This window comes from Scyliorhinus torazame, chromosome 1 (genome assembly GCF_047496885.1).
Source record: "Scyliorhinus torazame isolate Kashiwa2021f chromosome 1, sScyTor2.1, whole genome shotgun sequence".
NCBI classification, from domain to species: Eukaryota; Metazoa; Chordata; class Chondrichthyes; order Carcharhiniformes; family Scyliorhinidae; genus Scyliorhinus; species Scyliorhinus torazame.
The window spans coordinates 134,246,877-134,262,267 of record NC_092707.1 but is presented as its reverse complement, the minus strand read 5'-3'; the positions used below and the strand labels follow the sequence as shown (position 1 = coordinate 134,262,267).

The 15,391-nt window shown below is 43.8% G+C and overlaps 1 protein-coding gene across 1 annotated transcript in view; it reads right to left on the bottom strand.

The window, feature by feature from the left end:
- LOC140417302 (receptor-type tyrosine-protein phosphatase U-like) overlaps positions 1-15,391 on the bottom strand; it is a 1,277,635-nt gene that overhangs the window by 877,636 nt on the left and 384,608 nt on the right. The window contains exon 3 of the mRNA XM_072501194.1: positions 13,434-13,556. Within this exon, the coding sequence (XP_072357295.1) occupies positions 13,434-13,556 (123 nt within the window). The remainder of the gene's footprint in view (positions 1-13,433; positions 13,557-15,391) is intronic.

Sequence of the window (15,391 nt, the reverse complement as noted above, 5' to 3'; positions counted from 1 at the left end):
AATGCCAGCAAAACTAAAGAGCTGGTCACTGACTTCAGAAAGCAAAGTCCTGTACACATCCCTGTCAGCATCAACGGGCCCGAGGTGGAGATGGTTACCAGTTTCAAATTCCTAGGGGTACACATCTCCAAAAATCTGTCCTGGTCCACCCACGTCGATGCTACCACCAAGAAAGCACAACAGCGCCTATACTTCCTCAGGAAACTAAGGAAATTCGGCATGTCCACGTTAACTCTTACCAAATTTTACAGATGCACCATAGAAAGCATCCTATCTGGATACGTCACAGCCTGGTATGGCAACTGCTCGGCCCAAGTCCGCAAGAAACTTCAGAGAGTCGTGAATACAGCCCAGTCCATCACACGAACCTGCCTCCCATCCATTGAATCCATCTACACCTCCCGCTGCCTAGGGAAAGCGGGCAGCATAATCAAAGACCCCTCCCACCCGGCTTAGCACAGTGGGCTAAACAGCTGGCTTGTAATGCAGAACAAGGCAGCAGCGTGGGTTCAATTCCTGTACTGGCCGCCCCGAACAGGCACTGGAATGTGGCGAGTAGGGGCTTCTCACAGTAACTTCATTAAAGCCTACTTGTGACAATAAGCAATTATTATTATTACTCACTCTTCCAACTTCTTCCATCGGGCAGGAGATACAGAAGTCTGAGAACACGCACGAACAGGCTCAAAAACAGCTTCTTCCCCACTGTTACCAGACTCCTAAATTATCCCCTTATGGACTGACCTCATTAACACTGCACCCCTGTATGCTTCACCCAATGCCGGTGTTTATGAAATGAAATGAAAATCGCTTATTGTCACAAGTAGGCTTCAATGAAGTTACTGTGAAAAGCCCCTAGTCGCCACATTCCGGCGCCTGTTCAGGGAGGCTGTTACGGGAATTTAACCGTGCTGCTGGCCTGCCTTGGTCAGCTTTCAAAGCCAGCGATTTAGCCCTGTGCTAAACAGCCCCTGGTGCCTTATGTAGTTACATTGTGTACCTTGTGTTGCCCTATTATGTATTTTCTTTTATTTCCTTTTCATGTACTTAATGAACTGTTGAGATGTTCGCAGAAAAATACTTTTCACTGTACCTCGGTACATGTGACAATAAACAAACCCAATCAAATCCAAAATTATGTGGAGTTCAACCAGAACAGGGAGGTGTTGGGGGCCACATTTGGGAGGCACTGAAGGCGATGGTCCGAGGGGAGATTCTCTCATTTAAGGCACATGAGGCTAGGAAAAGGAGGAAGGAGTACGAGCGTTTACTGAATGAGTAGACAATGTTATGGGCCAGGGTTTAAAGAACCACAAAGTGTGTCATGGAGTTCACCTGACCCACAACTTTTAAAAGATTGTGGTATGGGGAGCACATGGCCCACTCTACAGGTGTGTTACAGCAGAAATGGAAAAGTAACTTTTAAAGCAAAACAATGTTTATTCTATGAACTCAAGTTAATCTTTTTGAAACATACAATGAACATCTTAGCAACCATCAATTCAAATACAACCCCCAAAGAATACAACAGCAAGTAATCCTTAATAACTTCCCAAACAACATCCAGAAGACAGAAGAAACACCTTTCAACAGAAGCATATTAGGTTAAAGTCACTACTGTTATTAGTTTTAAATCACCAAGATCGATTTACAGTCTTTAGATTACAGAGAGAGATTCATACACCTTCTGGCTGTGACTGCAGCAATCCAGCTCTGAAAACGAAACTAAAAAACACCCTGCAGCAAACAACCTAAAATGAAAGTTAAAAAGCTGACAGACAGCCTAGCTCCACCCACTCTCTGACATCACTGCAGTAATAAACACCCATTTCTTAAAGGCACAAATGTTCGATCAAATCCACTCATGCCAAGAATTTGCATAATTTCCCTTCGTCTTGAGGGTATCGGAAACTCCTCAAGGAAAGTGACTTGGGCTTTTCCAAATTCACTTTTGGCTAGGTTTATCACCAAACCACCCTCCTGAAGTCGATCGAATAACTCCATCAGATGCTTTAAATTTTCGGTCCATGTCTGGCTGAAAATTACCAGATCGGCGATGTATACCGCACAAATGGGTAATCCTGAAACAACTTTGTTAGTTAACTGTTGAAATGTGGCTGGGGCGTTTTTCATGCCAAATGGCATAACTTTGAATTGGTATATACCATCTGGAGTCACAAAAGCTGAAATCTCCTTTGCCCTTTCGGATAAAGGTACATGCCAGTAACCTTTAAGTAAATCCAGTTTGGAAATAAAAGCTGATTGTCCCATTTTCTCAATGCAATCCTCCAAACGTGGGATAGGATAAAAGTCTGTTCTTGTAACTGCATTAACCTTTCTATAGTCTACACAACAATTGGGTACCGTCTGGTTTATGTACCATCACTATGGGTGAGCTCCATTGGCTGCAACCCACTTCAACTATGCCATTTTTAAGCATTCTCTCAATCTCTTTGTTAACCTGTGCCAATTTTAAAGGGTTAAGACTATATGGATGTTGTTTGATTGGAACAGCATTTCCCACATCTACATCATGTATAGCCATTTTAGTACTTCCCAATTTATCTCCACAAGCTTGCCCATGTGATATCAATAACTTCTTCAGGTCAGTCCGTTTTTCCTCTGGAAGGTAACTCAACAATGTATCCGAAATTTTAAGAACATCCTCATTTTCCAACTTAATTTGAGGTATGTCAAATATCTGGATTTGATTCGTCACTTTGAGTCAGAATCATTGAAACCGCCTCCTTTTCCTCTCCTTCCTTTTCAAAGTACCTTTTAAGCATATTCAAACGACACACTCGGTGAATTTTTCTTCTATCTGGCGTTTTTATCACATAATTCACCTCACTTAATTTCCTTTCAATTTAATAAGGTCCACAAAACCTAACTTTTAAAGGATCACCTACCACTGGTAACAACACTAAAACTTTATCTCCACTGGCAAAACTACCATTTCATCACATTTTGTGCAACTTTCAAATGTTGTCTCGGTAATTCACCTGCTCTATTTAATCGTTCCCTAAAATTTGTGTGGTCATCCAATAATGTAATTTCGGATTTCTCACTCACCAATTTTTCCTTAATCAATTTAAGTAGTCCTCTTACCTCATGACCAAAAATTAGTTCAAAAGGACTAAATTTGGTTGGCTCATTAGGTGCATCGCTAATTGCAAACAGTACAAATGGAATTGCTTTATCCCAATCCTCTGAATAATCTTGACAATAAGCCCTCAACATTGTCTTTAATGTCTGATGCCACCTTTCTAATGCTCCCTTCGATTCTGGGTGGGATTTAAATTGATTTAAATTGTTTTATTCCGAAGCTATCCATAACCTCTTTGAATAACTTTGAGGTAAAATTTGATCCTTGATCCGATTGTATTTCTGTGGGTAGTCCATATCTAGTAAAAAATTTAAGTAACTCCTCAACAACCTTTTTAGCTGTAATATTGCGTACTGGAATGGCCTCTGGAAATCTCATAGACACATCCATTATAGTCAAAAGATATTGATTCACACTTTTTGTTTTAGGAAGCGGTTCTACGCAATCAATTAGGACCCTTGTAAAAGGTTCCTCAAATGCTGGAATGGGTATTAAGGGCGCTGGTTTTATCACTGCTTGAGGTTTCCCTATCACTTGATATGTGTGACATGATTGACAAAATTTAACTACATCTTTATGTAGTCCAGGCCTATAGAAATGTTTCTGGATTTTAGCTTGAGTTTTCCTTATTCCCAAATGACCTCCCACTGGTACCTCATGTGCAACTCGCAACACCTCCTTTCTATACCCTACTGGCAATACTGCTTGATGAACTTCTGCCCACTTTTCATCCGCCTGCATATGTAAAGGGCTCCATTTTTTAATCAAGACATCACTTTTACGGTAATAACACTCTGGTATACACTTAGATTCCTCTTCCGTGTATGCTTTCTGATACATCCGTTTTATTTCTATATCTTTCTATTGTTGTAACTCTGCCAATTTTCCTGAACTAAAATATCCGCCTCATCCTCCACCTGTACTTGTTCTTTTTCAACCGTCTGATCAAAAATCGTTTCTGATAATTGCATTTCAACTTCATCTTCACTCTCTGATTTCTCCTCTTGTCTTTACCTGTGACTTTGCGATCTTTTTACTACACAATCTGCAAAAATCCCAAGATATTCGTCCTTCAACACTTCAGTTGTCTGATTTTCCACTGGCTTAAGTCACCACAGTAGGCATCACTCCCACCTGCGATCCAGCTATATCATTACCCAAGATAAACTGTATTCCTAGACAAGATATTTTCTCGATTACTCCTACTACCACTTCATCACTCTTCACTGGATTTCCCAATCTTACCTTATATAATGGAACACTACTCCTCTCACCCTGAATTCCACATATTATCACCTTTTCTGGCAACATTCTTCCCAAACTACATAACTCCTCATCTCTTACCATTAAAGATTTACTAGGTCCCGTATCTCTTAAAATTGTAACTTCTTTACCTGCTCCTCCTGATACACATGAGTAAACTTTACCCACACAAGTAAATTCTTTAAAGAGATCTGGCACTTTCTTATCAATCACCTCTTGGTCAGGCTGTACAATCTTTTGCAGCTCCTTCGTTTCACTTGGGCTTTCCTTTACCACTTTAACAAACCCCACTGTCTTATCCCGTTTTACCACATCAGCCTTCCCAGTGCTTTTCTTTACCCACCAACACTGTGACTTTACATGGCCTAGTTTATTACAGTGAAAACATTTGAAACTTTTCATGTCTCTTCCACCCTCCTGGATTTCTTTTTTAGTCTGAGGTACACTCGCTTATTATCTCCCATCAGATCACCTTTACCTTTACCACTTGAGTATTTCTCATGTCCCCAGTTTCTATCCCTCACAGGCTGAAAATGATGTCGGAAACCAAACTTTGAGTTATGAACTAATTCATAACCATCTGCCATTTCTGCTGCTAATCTCGCAGTTTTAAGCCTCTGCTCTTCCACATGAGTTCTCACTACATCAGGAATTGAATTTTTAAACCCCTCTAAAAGTATAATTTCTCTGAGAGCTTCATAGGTTTCGTCTATTTTCAAAGCCCTTCTCCACCTATCAGAATTACTCTGTTTGATCCTTTCAAATTCCATGTATCTTTGACCAAATTTGTTCCTTAAATTTCTAAACTTTTGTCTGTAGGCTTCAGGCACTAGTTGATATACACCTAAGATGGATTTTTTCAACTCCTCATACGACTCAGGTATCTCCTCTGGTAGTGATGCAAACAGTTCATGAGCCCCACCTACCAGCTTTGTTTGAATCAGTAATACCCACATGTCCTGTGGCCATTGCATTTGTTTAGCTACCTTCTCAAATGAAATGAAAAAAGCTTCTACCTCCTTCTCATTAAACCTTGGCAATGCTTGGATATATTTAAATAGATCCCCACTAAGCCTTCGACTATGACGCTCTTTCTCACTATCCTCATCACTATCATCCAACTGTACGTTTCCCTTTACGCCTGCCAATTTTAACTGACTGTCATGTTCAATGGCCATTTTCTGAAGTTCAAACTCTCTCTCTTTATCTTTTTCCCTGATCCGTATCTCTCTCTCTCTTTCTTTTTCCTCTCTATCTCTTTCGTATTCAAGCTGCGTTAATTGTTTCTCATGTTCCATTTGTTTATGTTGTAACTGAATTTTTTGCCATTTCCAATGAGTCAAACTGTATCTCAGGCAACTTTAAATGCTTAGCCACCACCATAATTACCTCATCTTTTTGCATTTTGTCAGGTAATGTTAATTGCAATGTTTTTGCCAAATCGAACAGTCTGCTTTAAGTCTCTGTCTGCAAGGTACTGCATGTGACCATCTTCACCCCCAAAAACATCAGAGCCTCTGATAGAGCCATTGTCCACAACAACTTAAACTAGAATACCACAACTGAAAAGCAACCACAATATGCTCACCCCTTGCTGACTTTAAGTTCACAAAGCCAATCCAATAGATAGACTTTTGTCCCAGACAAGCCCCCAATCTGTTATGGGCCAGGGATCAGAGAACCCCAAAGTGTATCATGGAGTTCACCTGACCCACAACTTTTAATAGATTGTGCTTTGGGGAGCACATGGCCCACTCTACAGGTGTGGTACAGCAGAAATGAAAAAGTAATTTTTTAAGCAATACAATGTTTATTCTATGAATTCAAGTTCACCTTTTTGAAACATACAGTAACATCTTAGCAACCATCAATTCAAATACAATACCCAAAGAATACAACACTAAGTTATCCTTAATAACTTCCCAAACAACATCCAGAAGACAGGAGACAGAAGGAACACCTTTCAACATAAGCACATTAGGTTAAAGTCACTACTGTTATTAGTTTTAAACCACCAGGATCGATTTAGTCTTTGGATTACAGAGAGAGGTTCATACACCGTCTGGCTGTGACTGCAGTTATCCAGCTCTGAAAACTAAACTAAAACACACCCTGCAGCAAACAGCCTAAAACAAATGTAAAATGCTGACACACCGCCCAGCTCCACCCACTCTCTGACATCACTGCAGTAATAAACACCATTTCTTAAAGGTACTCTCACTACAGATATTTATATACATACCCATTTATAAACACCCATTTCTTAAAGCTACTCTCACATGACAAAAACAGTTATTTGAGGGCACCCGCCATGGATGGATTGGCGAGAAGGAAAAAGCTACAGGGCACAGGGGCAATTCGATAGGTTGATGACAGGAAAGGTGGTGGGGAAGCTGTGTAGAGCAAGTAGAGTGCAGTATGAGTACAGGAGAAGGCATGTCATATGTTGGCACACCAACTACGTATGCAGGCCCAGTCCAGGGAAATATTGAGAATATGGACAGAGCGAGGGGAGGTGGTGTCGGAGCTGGGGAAGATAAATGATTAACTCTAAGGAATTGTACAGGGCAGATCGGGGGGCGGAGAAGGGAACATGGGGCGTTTTTTGGATGGGCTGGAGTTCCCACCGGAGAAAGAAAAGAAGCAACTGACAGAAAAAAAAAGAGGCGCCTTTGGGGGCTGAGGGAGGTTTTGGACAGTATAAGGGGTATGAAGTCGGGAAAGGCCCCAGAGCCGGATGGCTACCAGGTGGAATTTTATACGGAGTTCGTGATGGAACTGGCACCGCATCTGCTAGGGGTGTTTAGTGAGGCACTGGAGAAGGGGGAGCCACTGGCGATGATGAAGCAGGCAATTATCACATTGATTTCAAAGGGAAGGATGGTTAGAATGTGGGTCGTACAGACCCACATCGCTGTTAAATATAGATGTAAACGCGCTGGTTAAGCTGGTGGCGCTGGTTAAGTTGGTGGCGGGGAAGATGGAAGGTTATGTCTCGGGGATGGTTGCGAAGGACCAGGCAGGTTTTGTAAAGTGCAGGCACCTCTCCAGTAATATAAGGCGGCTGTTAAATGTGATTATGACCCCGACGAGAGGACAGGTACCAGAGGTAATGGTGTCCATGAATGCGGAGAAGGCATAATAAAAATGAGAATCTTTATTGGCGTCACAAGTAGGTTTACATTAACACTGCAATAAAGTTACTGTGAAAATTCCCTAGTCGCTACACTTCAGCACCTGTTCGGATACACGGAGGGAGAATTCAGAATGTCCAATTCACCTAACAGCACATCTTTCGGAATTTGTGGGAGGAAATCGGAGCATCCGGAGTAAACCCACGTAGACATGGAGAGAACATGCAGACTCCGCACAGACAGTGACCCAAGCCTGGAATCGAATCCGGGTCCCTGGTGCTGTGAAGCAACAGTGCTACCCACTGTGCTACCATGCCACCCATTTGACTGGGTGGAGGGACGGTACCTCAGAGATGGTAGCCAGAGACAGGTTCATATACCTGGGGCTCCAGGTAATGGGAGAGTGGACGACGTTGCATAAATGGAATTTAACAAACCTGGTGGAGAAAGTTCAGAAGGATCTTAAGAGGTGGAATACGCTAATTCTGACTCTGGTAGGAAGTGGTGAAGACGAATGTCCTGCCAACGTTCTTAGCCATATTCCAGATGCTTCCGAGTTTTGTACCAAAGGCCTTTTTCCAGAGGTTAGATCCGATTATTTCAGAGTTTGTGTGGGCGGGAAAGGTGCCAAGGGTAAAGAGGACCCTGTTAAAGAGGCAGAGGCACAAGTGGGGTTAGCTTTGCCAAACTTGTTGCATTATTATTGGGCGGCAAATCTGGAGAAGGTGAGGCAGTCATGGGAAGGAGAGGGGGCAAGCTACTGAAGTATGCCCTGATGGAGTGATTGCTGCTACCAGAGATGGAAGGGGATGGCAGAATCGGAGACATATGTGGATGGTTGGGAGAGCAAGGAGGTAAGCAGGTGGTGAAGAATAAGGAGAAGTGGGAGGGGGAGGTGGGAGGGAGATAAATTGGGGAGTGTGGAGCGAGGCGCTACGTAGGGTAAACACGACCTCCTCATGTGCGAGGATGAGCCTGATACAATTCAAGGTGGTACACAGGGTGCATATGACTCAGGCAAGGTTCAGTGGATTCTTCCAAGGAGTGGCAGACGAATGCAAGAAGTATCGGCGGGACCAGCAAACCACACACAAATGTTCTGGGGCTGCGAGAAGTTGGAGAGATACTGGGCGGGAGTGTTCGCGACACTAACAAAGATTGTGGGGGACGAGGTTGGGCCGGACCCGATGGTGGCGATATTCAGGATATCAGAGAAGCCGCAGCTGATGGAGGGGATGTCGTGGCGGGTGGCATCGGAGATGGCGTCAAAGATGGTGGCCCCCAAAGGTCGCGCAGGGCGGGTGGAGCACAAGATGGCGTTAAAGATGGCGGTCCCCATGGGTCGCACGTGGTGGCCGAAATCGAAGGTGGCGGCACCCACGGGTCGCACATGGTGGATGGCGCGGCAGCTGGGGGTGGCCCCAACAGGCAGCAGGCAGCAGGCAGCGTTGCTGGGCCTAGAAGCTTTAGGGAGTGATGGGCCTGGCAGGCTTTCGCAAAGCGGCCCTTTCTCCCACACCTGTTGCAGGTCACGTTCCGTGCAGGGCAGCGTTGTCTGGGAAGATTACCCTGGCCGCAAAAGTAGCACTTCGGGCTTCCGGCGTTGGCGGGCTACTGCACGGCACAGGCTTGCGCCGCACCCGGGCTGGGTGATGGCAGCACCCACAAGGTCCACGAGGGTGCGCGCAGTCGGAGGTGTTGGCCTCCATGTTCTGGAAGGCCTCCTCCAGCGAGTTTGAGAGCTACACTGTCTCTGGGAGGCCGAGTGTACCCCCTGCTAGCAATCGCTGGCGGATGTAGTTTGATTTCATGCCCGCGACATAAGCATACCTGATCAACAGCTCCGCGTGTTGGGTAGCCGAAACACCTGGCAGTCACAGTTCCGGCAGAGTACCCGCAAGGCAAGCAGAAATTCTGCTAGTGATTCCCCAGGGCGTTGTCGTCGCGTGGCGAGAAGGTGTCTAGCATACACCTCGTTCACAGACTTAACATAGTGTCCCTTCAGCAGCATTATTGCCTCCGTATACGAGGGGGCGTCCCTGATGAGAAGAAAGACTTGCGGGCTCACCCGTGCATGGAGGATCTGCTTCTTTTGGAGGTCGATGAAGTCTTTGGTGAAGGATCCGAGGTACGCTTCGAAGCAGCTTAGCCAGTGTTCGAATGTTGCAGTGGCGTCGGCTGCCTGTGGGTCCAGCTCCAGGCGATCAGGCTTGAGTGATGAATTCATCTTAGATGTTTAGTTTATTAAATTGATATGCCATCAATGAACACACGACGAGTAGTGAACATAACTGAGGCTTTAATAAACTCAACTGAAAGCCTCCTGGCCTCTGATCACGAACTGGATCAGAGGCGGAGACTAGCCACCTTTATACCGGGCCCGAGGGGAGGCGGAGCCATCGGGCAGTGGTTCACCACATTACATATAATACAGTGGCCATTTACCACAATGTCCATATTATACACTACAGTGGTTTACCACACGGGTATTCTGGGGAAACCAGATCCCCGACTCCATGGGTTTTTGTTGGGCCCATGATATGACATGAAGAATGCACCTGCAGCTGCCTCACCTCGCCACCTTTTCAATCAAACAAAAGAGTAAGCTCAACATGCAATGTGCAATAATTATTAACCTTTTTTTTTATCTTCCACGTGTGTGCATTAAAAGACTGATTTACCACGTGAGACTGCACATTCAATGTTTCTGACAACTGGTGCTTTTAACAAACACTTTGTAGATGACAATGACAACAAATTTCTTACACAAAGAGGTTAAGTCATTTCGCTTGTAAACAAGTGCGCACAGCAAATTGCCAGGTACAAAAATGGAACAATGTTCTTCAGAAACCAAACTAATCCGAGTCACTGTCCATGTGGAGTTTGCACATTATCTCCATGTTTGTGTGGGCCTCACTCCCACAACCCAAAGATGTGCAAAGGTGGAATTGCCATGCTAAATTGGCCCTTAATTGGAAAAAACAAAGTGGGTACTCAAATTTTTTTTTTTAATTAATAGGGCATTGGTGTCATTATAGAGAGTGTCCAATACAGCTTACATACTGCCTTCATGTCAACACACTATTAATACATTCACTGTGATTCGTCAGCCTGTTCCAAGACCTGTTTGAGGCCAATAGCGACTAGGAAGAGGTGGGCGAGGGAGGGGGGCAAAAGTGGGGGGGAGGAAAAACAAAGGAGGATGCACACAATGGAAAGAAGCAGAGGGGGAAGAAGAGAGAAGGGAACCCAAGGAAATCACAGAACGAAACATGGTGAAAAAGGGAGGAGGAGAAGTGCCATGTATCCCCCCAACAACAACTAAATAGTGCAACAGAAAGAAGTGGAACGCAGTATGTGATGCACAGGGCAGAAGTCAGCACGAAGAGGGAAAACTATGCTACCAACAGAGGAAAGTGAAGGGAGAGGGGGGGTTGGAGGAGGGAGGGGAAGGCAGACTGGGGGACGATCTGGAAAAATCTCTGTAAATAAGAAACAACTTCAGTTGTAAATATCAGGTATACTTGAGCTGTTACTCTGTAAAAACTGAAAAATACCAAGAAAAATATTTTTAAAAATACATTCAACTGTGGACCAGTGCTATCAACAGCAGAACAGTAATAAAAACAGGATTTGCTTCCTAGGGACCTCAAACCTTTTTTTTATTCGTTCATGGGATATGGTCGTCGCTGGCTGTGCCAGCATTTATTGCCCATCCCTCATTGCCCTTGAGGGGGTATTTAAGAGTCAACCACATTGCTGTGGGTCTGGAATCACATATCAACCAAACCAGGTAAGGATGGCAGATTACCCTTCCTAAAGGACACAAGTGAACCAGATGGGTTTTTGCAACAATCGACAATGGTTTCATGGTCATCGTTAAGCTTTTAATTCCAGATTCTTATTGAATTCAAATGGCACCATCTGCAGTGGCAGGATTTGAACCTGGGACCCCAAAGTACTCTGGGTCTCTGGATTACTAGTCCAGTGACAATACCACTATGCAACCGCCTTCCCTTGTTCTGAGACGTGAATCTACCATCCTGTCCAAAGGTTTAGACAATACCAAAATACCAATATAAATATCACTGTCAGCGGTATGAGTTTTTTTTATCGTGGCTCAGACCTGCTTATCCAACTTGCTTGGCAATAGGCTTTAGTCATTTGCTTGCCTTGATGTACATCCCTCAATCAACCTGGGAGACCCAATGAGTAGAAAACAAATTATGCAGTTGTGTTCTCCGTTGTTGACAATTGCTGTTGATTGACTCACATAACCAAACCCTGCAAACAGAAGGGAGTTTTTCTGAATGGAAGGTTGTGACTAGTGGTGTTCCACAGGGATCTGTGCTTGGGCCTCTGTTGTTTGTAGTATACATAAACAATTTGGAGGAAAATGTAGCTGGCCTGATTCGTAAGTTCGCGGATGACACCAAGGTTGGTGGAATAGCAGATATGTTAAGGATTATCAGAGGATACAGCAGGACATAAATAGGTTGGAGACTTGGGCAGAGAAATGGCAAATGGAGCTTAATCCAGACAAATGTGAGGTAATGCATTTTGGTATGTCTAACATCGAGGGGAAATATACCGTAAATGGCAAAACTCTTAGGAATACAGAAAGTCAGAGAGTGTGCAGGTCCACAGATCTTTGAAAGTGGCAACAAAAGTGGACAGGATAGTCAAGAAAGCATACGGAATGCTTGCCTTCATTGGGTGGGCATCGAGTATAAAAACTGACAAGTCATGTTGCAGTTGTATGGAACCTTGGTAAGGCCAATAGAATATTGCACAAAATTCTGGTCGCCACACTACCAGAAGGATGTGGAGGCTTTGGAGATGGTGCTGAGGAGGTTTACCAGGATGTTGCCTGGTCTGGAGGGTGTTAGCTATGTGGAGAGGCTGAATAGACTCGGACTGTTTTCATCAGAACGTCGGAGGTTGAGGGGTGACCTGATAGAGGTCTACAAGGTTATGGATAGAGTGGATGGGCAGGCACTCTTTCTCAGGGTGGAGGGGTCATTAACCAGGGGGCATTGATTTAAGGCCCATGGGGCAATGTTTAGAGGAGATGTGCGAGGCAGGTTTTTTACACAGAGGGTGGCAAGTGCCTAGAACGCGTTGCCAGGGGACGTTGTGGAAGCAGATACATTAACGCCGTTCCAAAGGCATGGATAGGATGGGTATAGAGGGATATGGCACAAGGAAGTGCTGAGAGTTTTGGCCAAGGTTGATATCATGACCGGTACAGGCTTGGAGCACTGAAGGGCCAGTTCCTGTGCTGTATTGTTCTTTGTCTGCTCCTTGAAATGTCAGGACCACAAATGCATGAAGCATGGGATGCAAGGCCTGATTGAACATGCACTTTTAATAATTTTGATGTTATTGAATCTAAATTTTTTTGTTTTAATTTTTCCAATTAAGGGACAATTTAGCATGGCCAATCCACTTACCCTGCATATCTTTGGCTTGTGGGGGTGAGACCCACACAGACTCAGAATGTGAAAACTCCAGGCGGATAGTGATCCGGGGCTAGGATCGAATCCGGGTCCTTGGCGCTGTGAGGCAGCAATGCAAATCACTGCATCACCATACCACCTTTGAACGTATATTTAATGGACTCATACCAGATTCCCCTCTCTACCATTCAAATGGGTAAACAGAGAATAAAATCTGGAACAGGCAGTCCTACTGCTCCTGAAATAACATCACTGGAAGTAAATTCTATGAATCATTTCCAAATTGTCCTTTGTTTAAATGTACAGATCAATTTGCTGCTTTGTTCACTTGGTAAAATAAATATTTAAATTCCTCACCAGGGAACAACCTTCATCATCATCTATCCCAAAGAGGTTTTATGATTCTGACAACCATATATTTACACAATCCATGGCATGGAAATAGAGAGAGCTAAAGGAGTAGCAACTCACCTTGAAGGAGATCAGGGGTCTGTTGAGATGGATCATGAATCTGAACGAGCTGCCAGTCAAAGTCATCATTAGTGTCTTGGGCATATCCACATAGACCGGATGCTTCATCAAAGGTGCACTCTCCTGTTGACAATGAGGAGACTGTTTATAGTTTTCCTGTGAAATTTCTACCGAACACATTGAACTATGCCAACAAAGCAACAGAAAGGATGATGTACAATCTTGGAAAACATACTGCCTGACTAAAGTATTCCGAGTACTTCCTCTTTTTATTTCAACACTAAAGGTTTATTTAATTTTTTAATGTTTTCCCCTTCCGAGAAAACATCGACCTCTCCCTGGTGCAAATTTCCAAATGTACCTGTTGCCCTTAACTCTGCCCAGATGATCACTACTCATCTGCAAGCCTGAATGGACAGTATTGAGGGGTATTTCACCCAGGGACAATCACAGCAAAGCATAATACGGTGCTCACGTACTGAGGTCACATATGCACACACACAGGCACACCGCTTTAGGAGATAAAAGAAAACTATTGCTGATGCTGGCAATCTGAAATAAAAATGCTGGAAAAACGAAGTAGGCCTTGCACCAACATTAACTATGTTTCTCTCTCCACAGATGCTGACTTTTTCCAGCATTTTTTGTTTTCATTTCAGTTTTAGCAAACATTAATGGATAACAATTAGAAGTCAACCCTGATCAATTTTTTCCTCTTTAACTGAAGCCAATAATCGCCACTGTTCTATCATGGCCACATCCCCACCCGACGCCTCAACCAATATCGTGTTTGAAACCAGCCAATCATCACAGAACCAAGGGATGACCTGATCTTTTGTGCCTTAGCTACTCACTGAAATAAATGAACTACATTGTTGGGACAGCAGTATAAGAAAGGACTTTATAAGGGCCCAAAGAAGCTGGTGTTCTTCTTAACGCAACAAAGGTTAATGAGACATTTAATAGAGCTGTCCAAAATTATGAAAAATTTTGGAATTTAAGAAAGAAACTTTGGAATTGGTAGCCAGAGAAAATAGATTTAAGGCAATTAGCAAAAGCAACCAGAATATAAGAACATAAGACAAAGGAGCGGAAGTAAGGCCATTCGGCCCATCGAGTCCACGCCACCATTCAATCATGGCTGATTTCAACTTCATTTACCCGCGCTCTCTCCATAGCCCTTAATTCCTCGAGAAATCAAGAATTTATCAATTTCTGTCTTAAAGACACTCAACGTCCCGGCCTCCACCGCCCTCTGTGGCAATGAATTCCACAGACCCACCACTCTCTGGCTGAAGAAATTTCTCCTCATCTCTGTTCTAAAGTGACTCCCTTTTATTCCAAGGCTGTGCCCCCGGGTCCTAGTCTCCCCTGCTAATGGAAACAACTTCCCTATGTCCACCCTATCTAAACCATACATTATCTTGTAAGTTTCTATTAGATCTCCCCTCAACCTCCTAAACTCCAATGAATATAATCCCAGGATCCCAGAAAGCAGATGTTAGGAAAACAAAGGTCGTTTAAGGGATTTATATTTGTATTGTAAACGTGGGAAATAAGGTATAGTTTTAAGTGTCTGCAATTTAATGTTTCTGTGGCAGCATGGGTAAAACCTATAGTTAGATTCATGCTGGACAAAGGTGCTTGTATGTGTGGGGGTTGGTTTCAATTCTAACTGTGTTGCTATTGTCTTTCGAGAGGGTTATGGAGTGAAGAGTAAATAGAACTATCAATAGTTGCTTAGCAACTGGGGCCTTATAAGGTAGAAAGGCTTTTGAATTTAATTTAACTGAATTTGTTGGCAGTTGGAGACAGGACACAAGAGAGTCAACATCTCTGAACTCTGCCAGAAGAAAAACTGGACACAACAACTGTTATAACTCGAGGGGAGGTCATGGGGTCTCACCTGAATACAATCTGTCCCGATAAGGGCGTAGTACTATAACCCTTAACCGGGA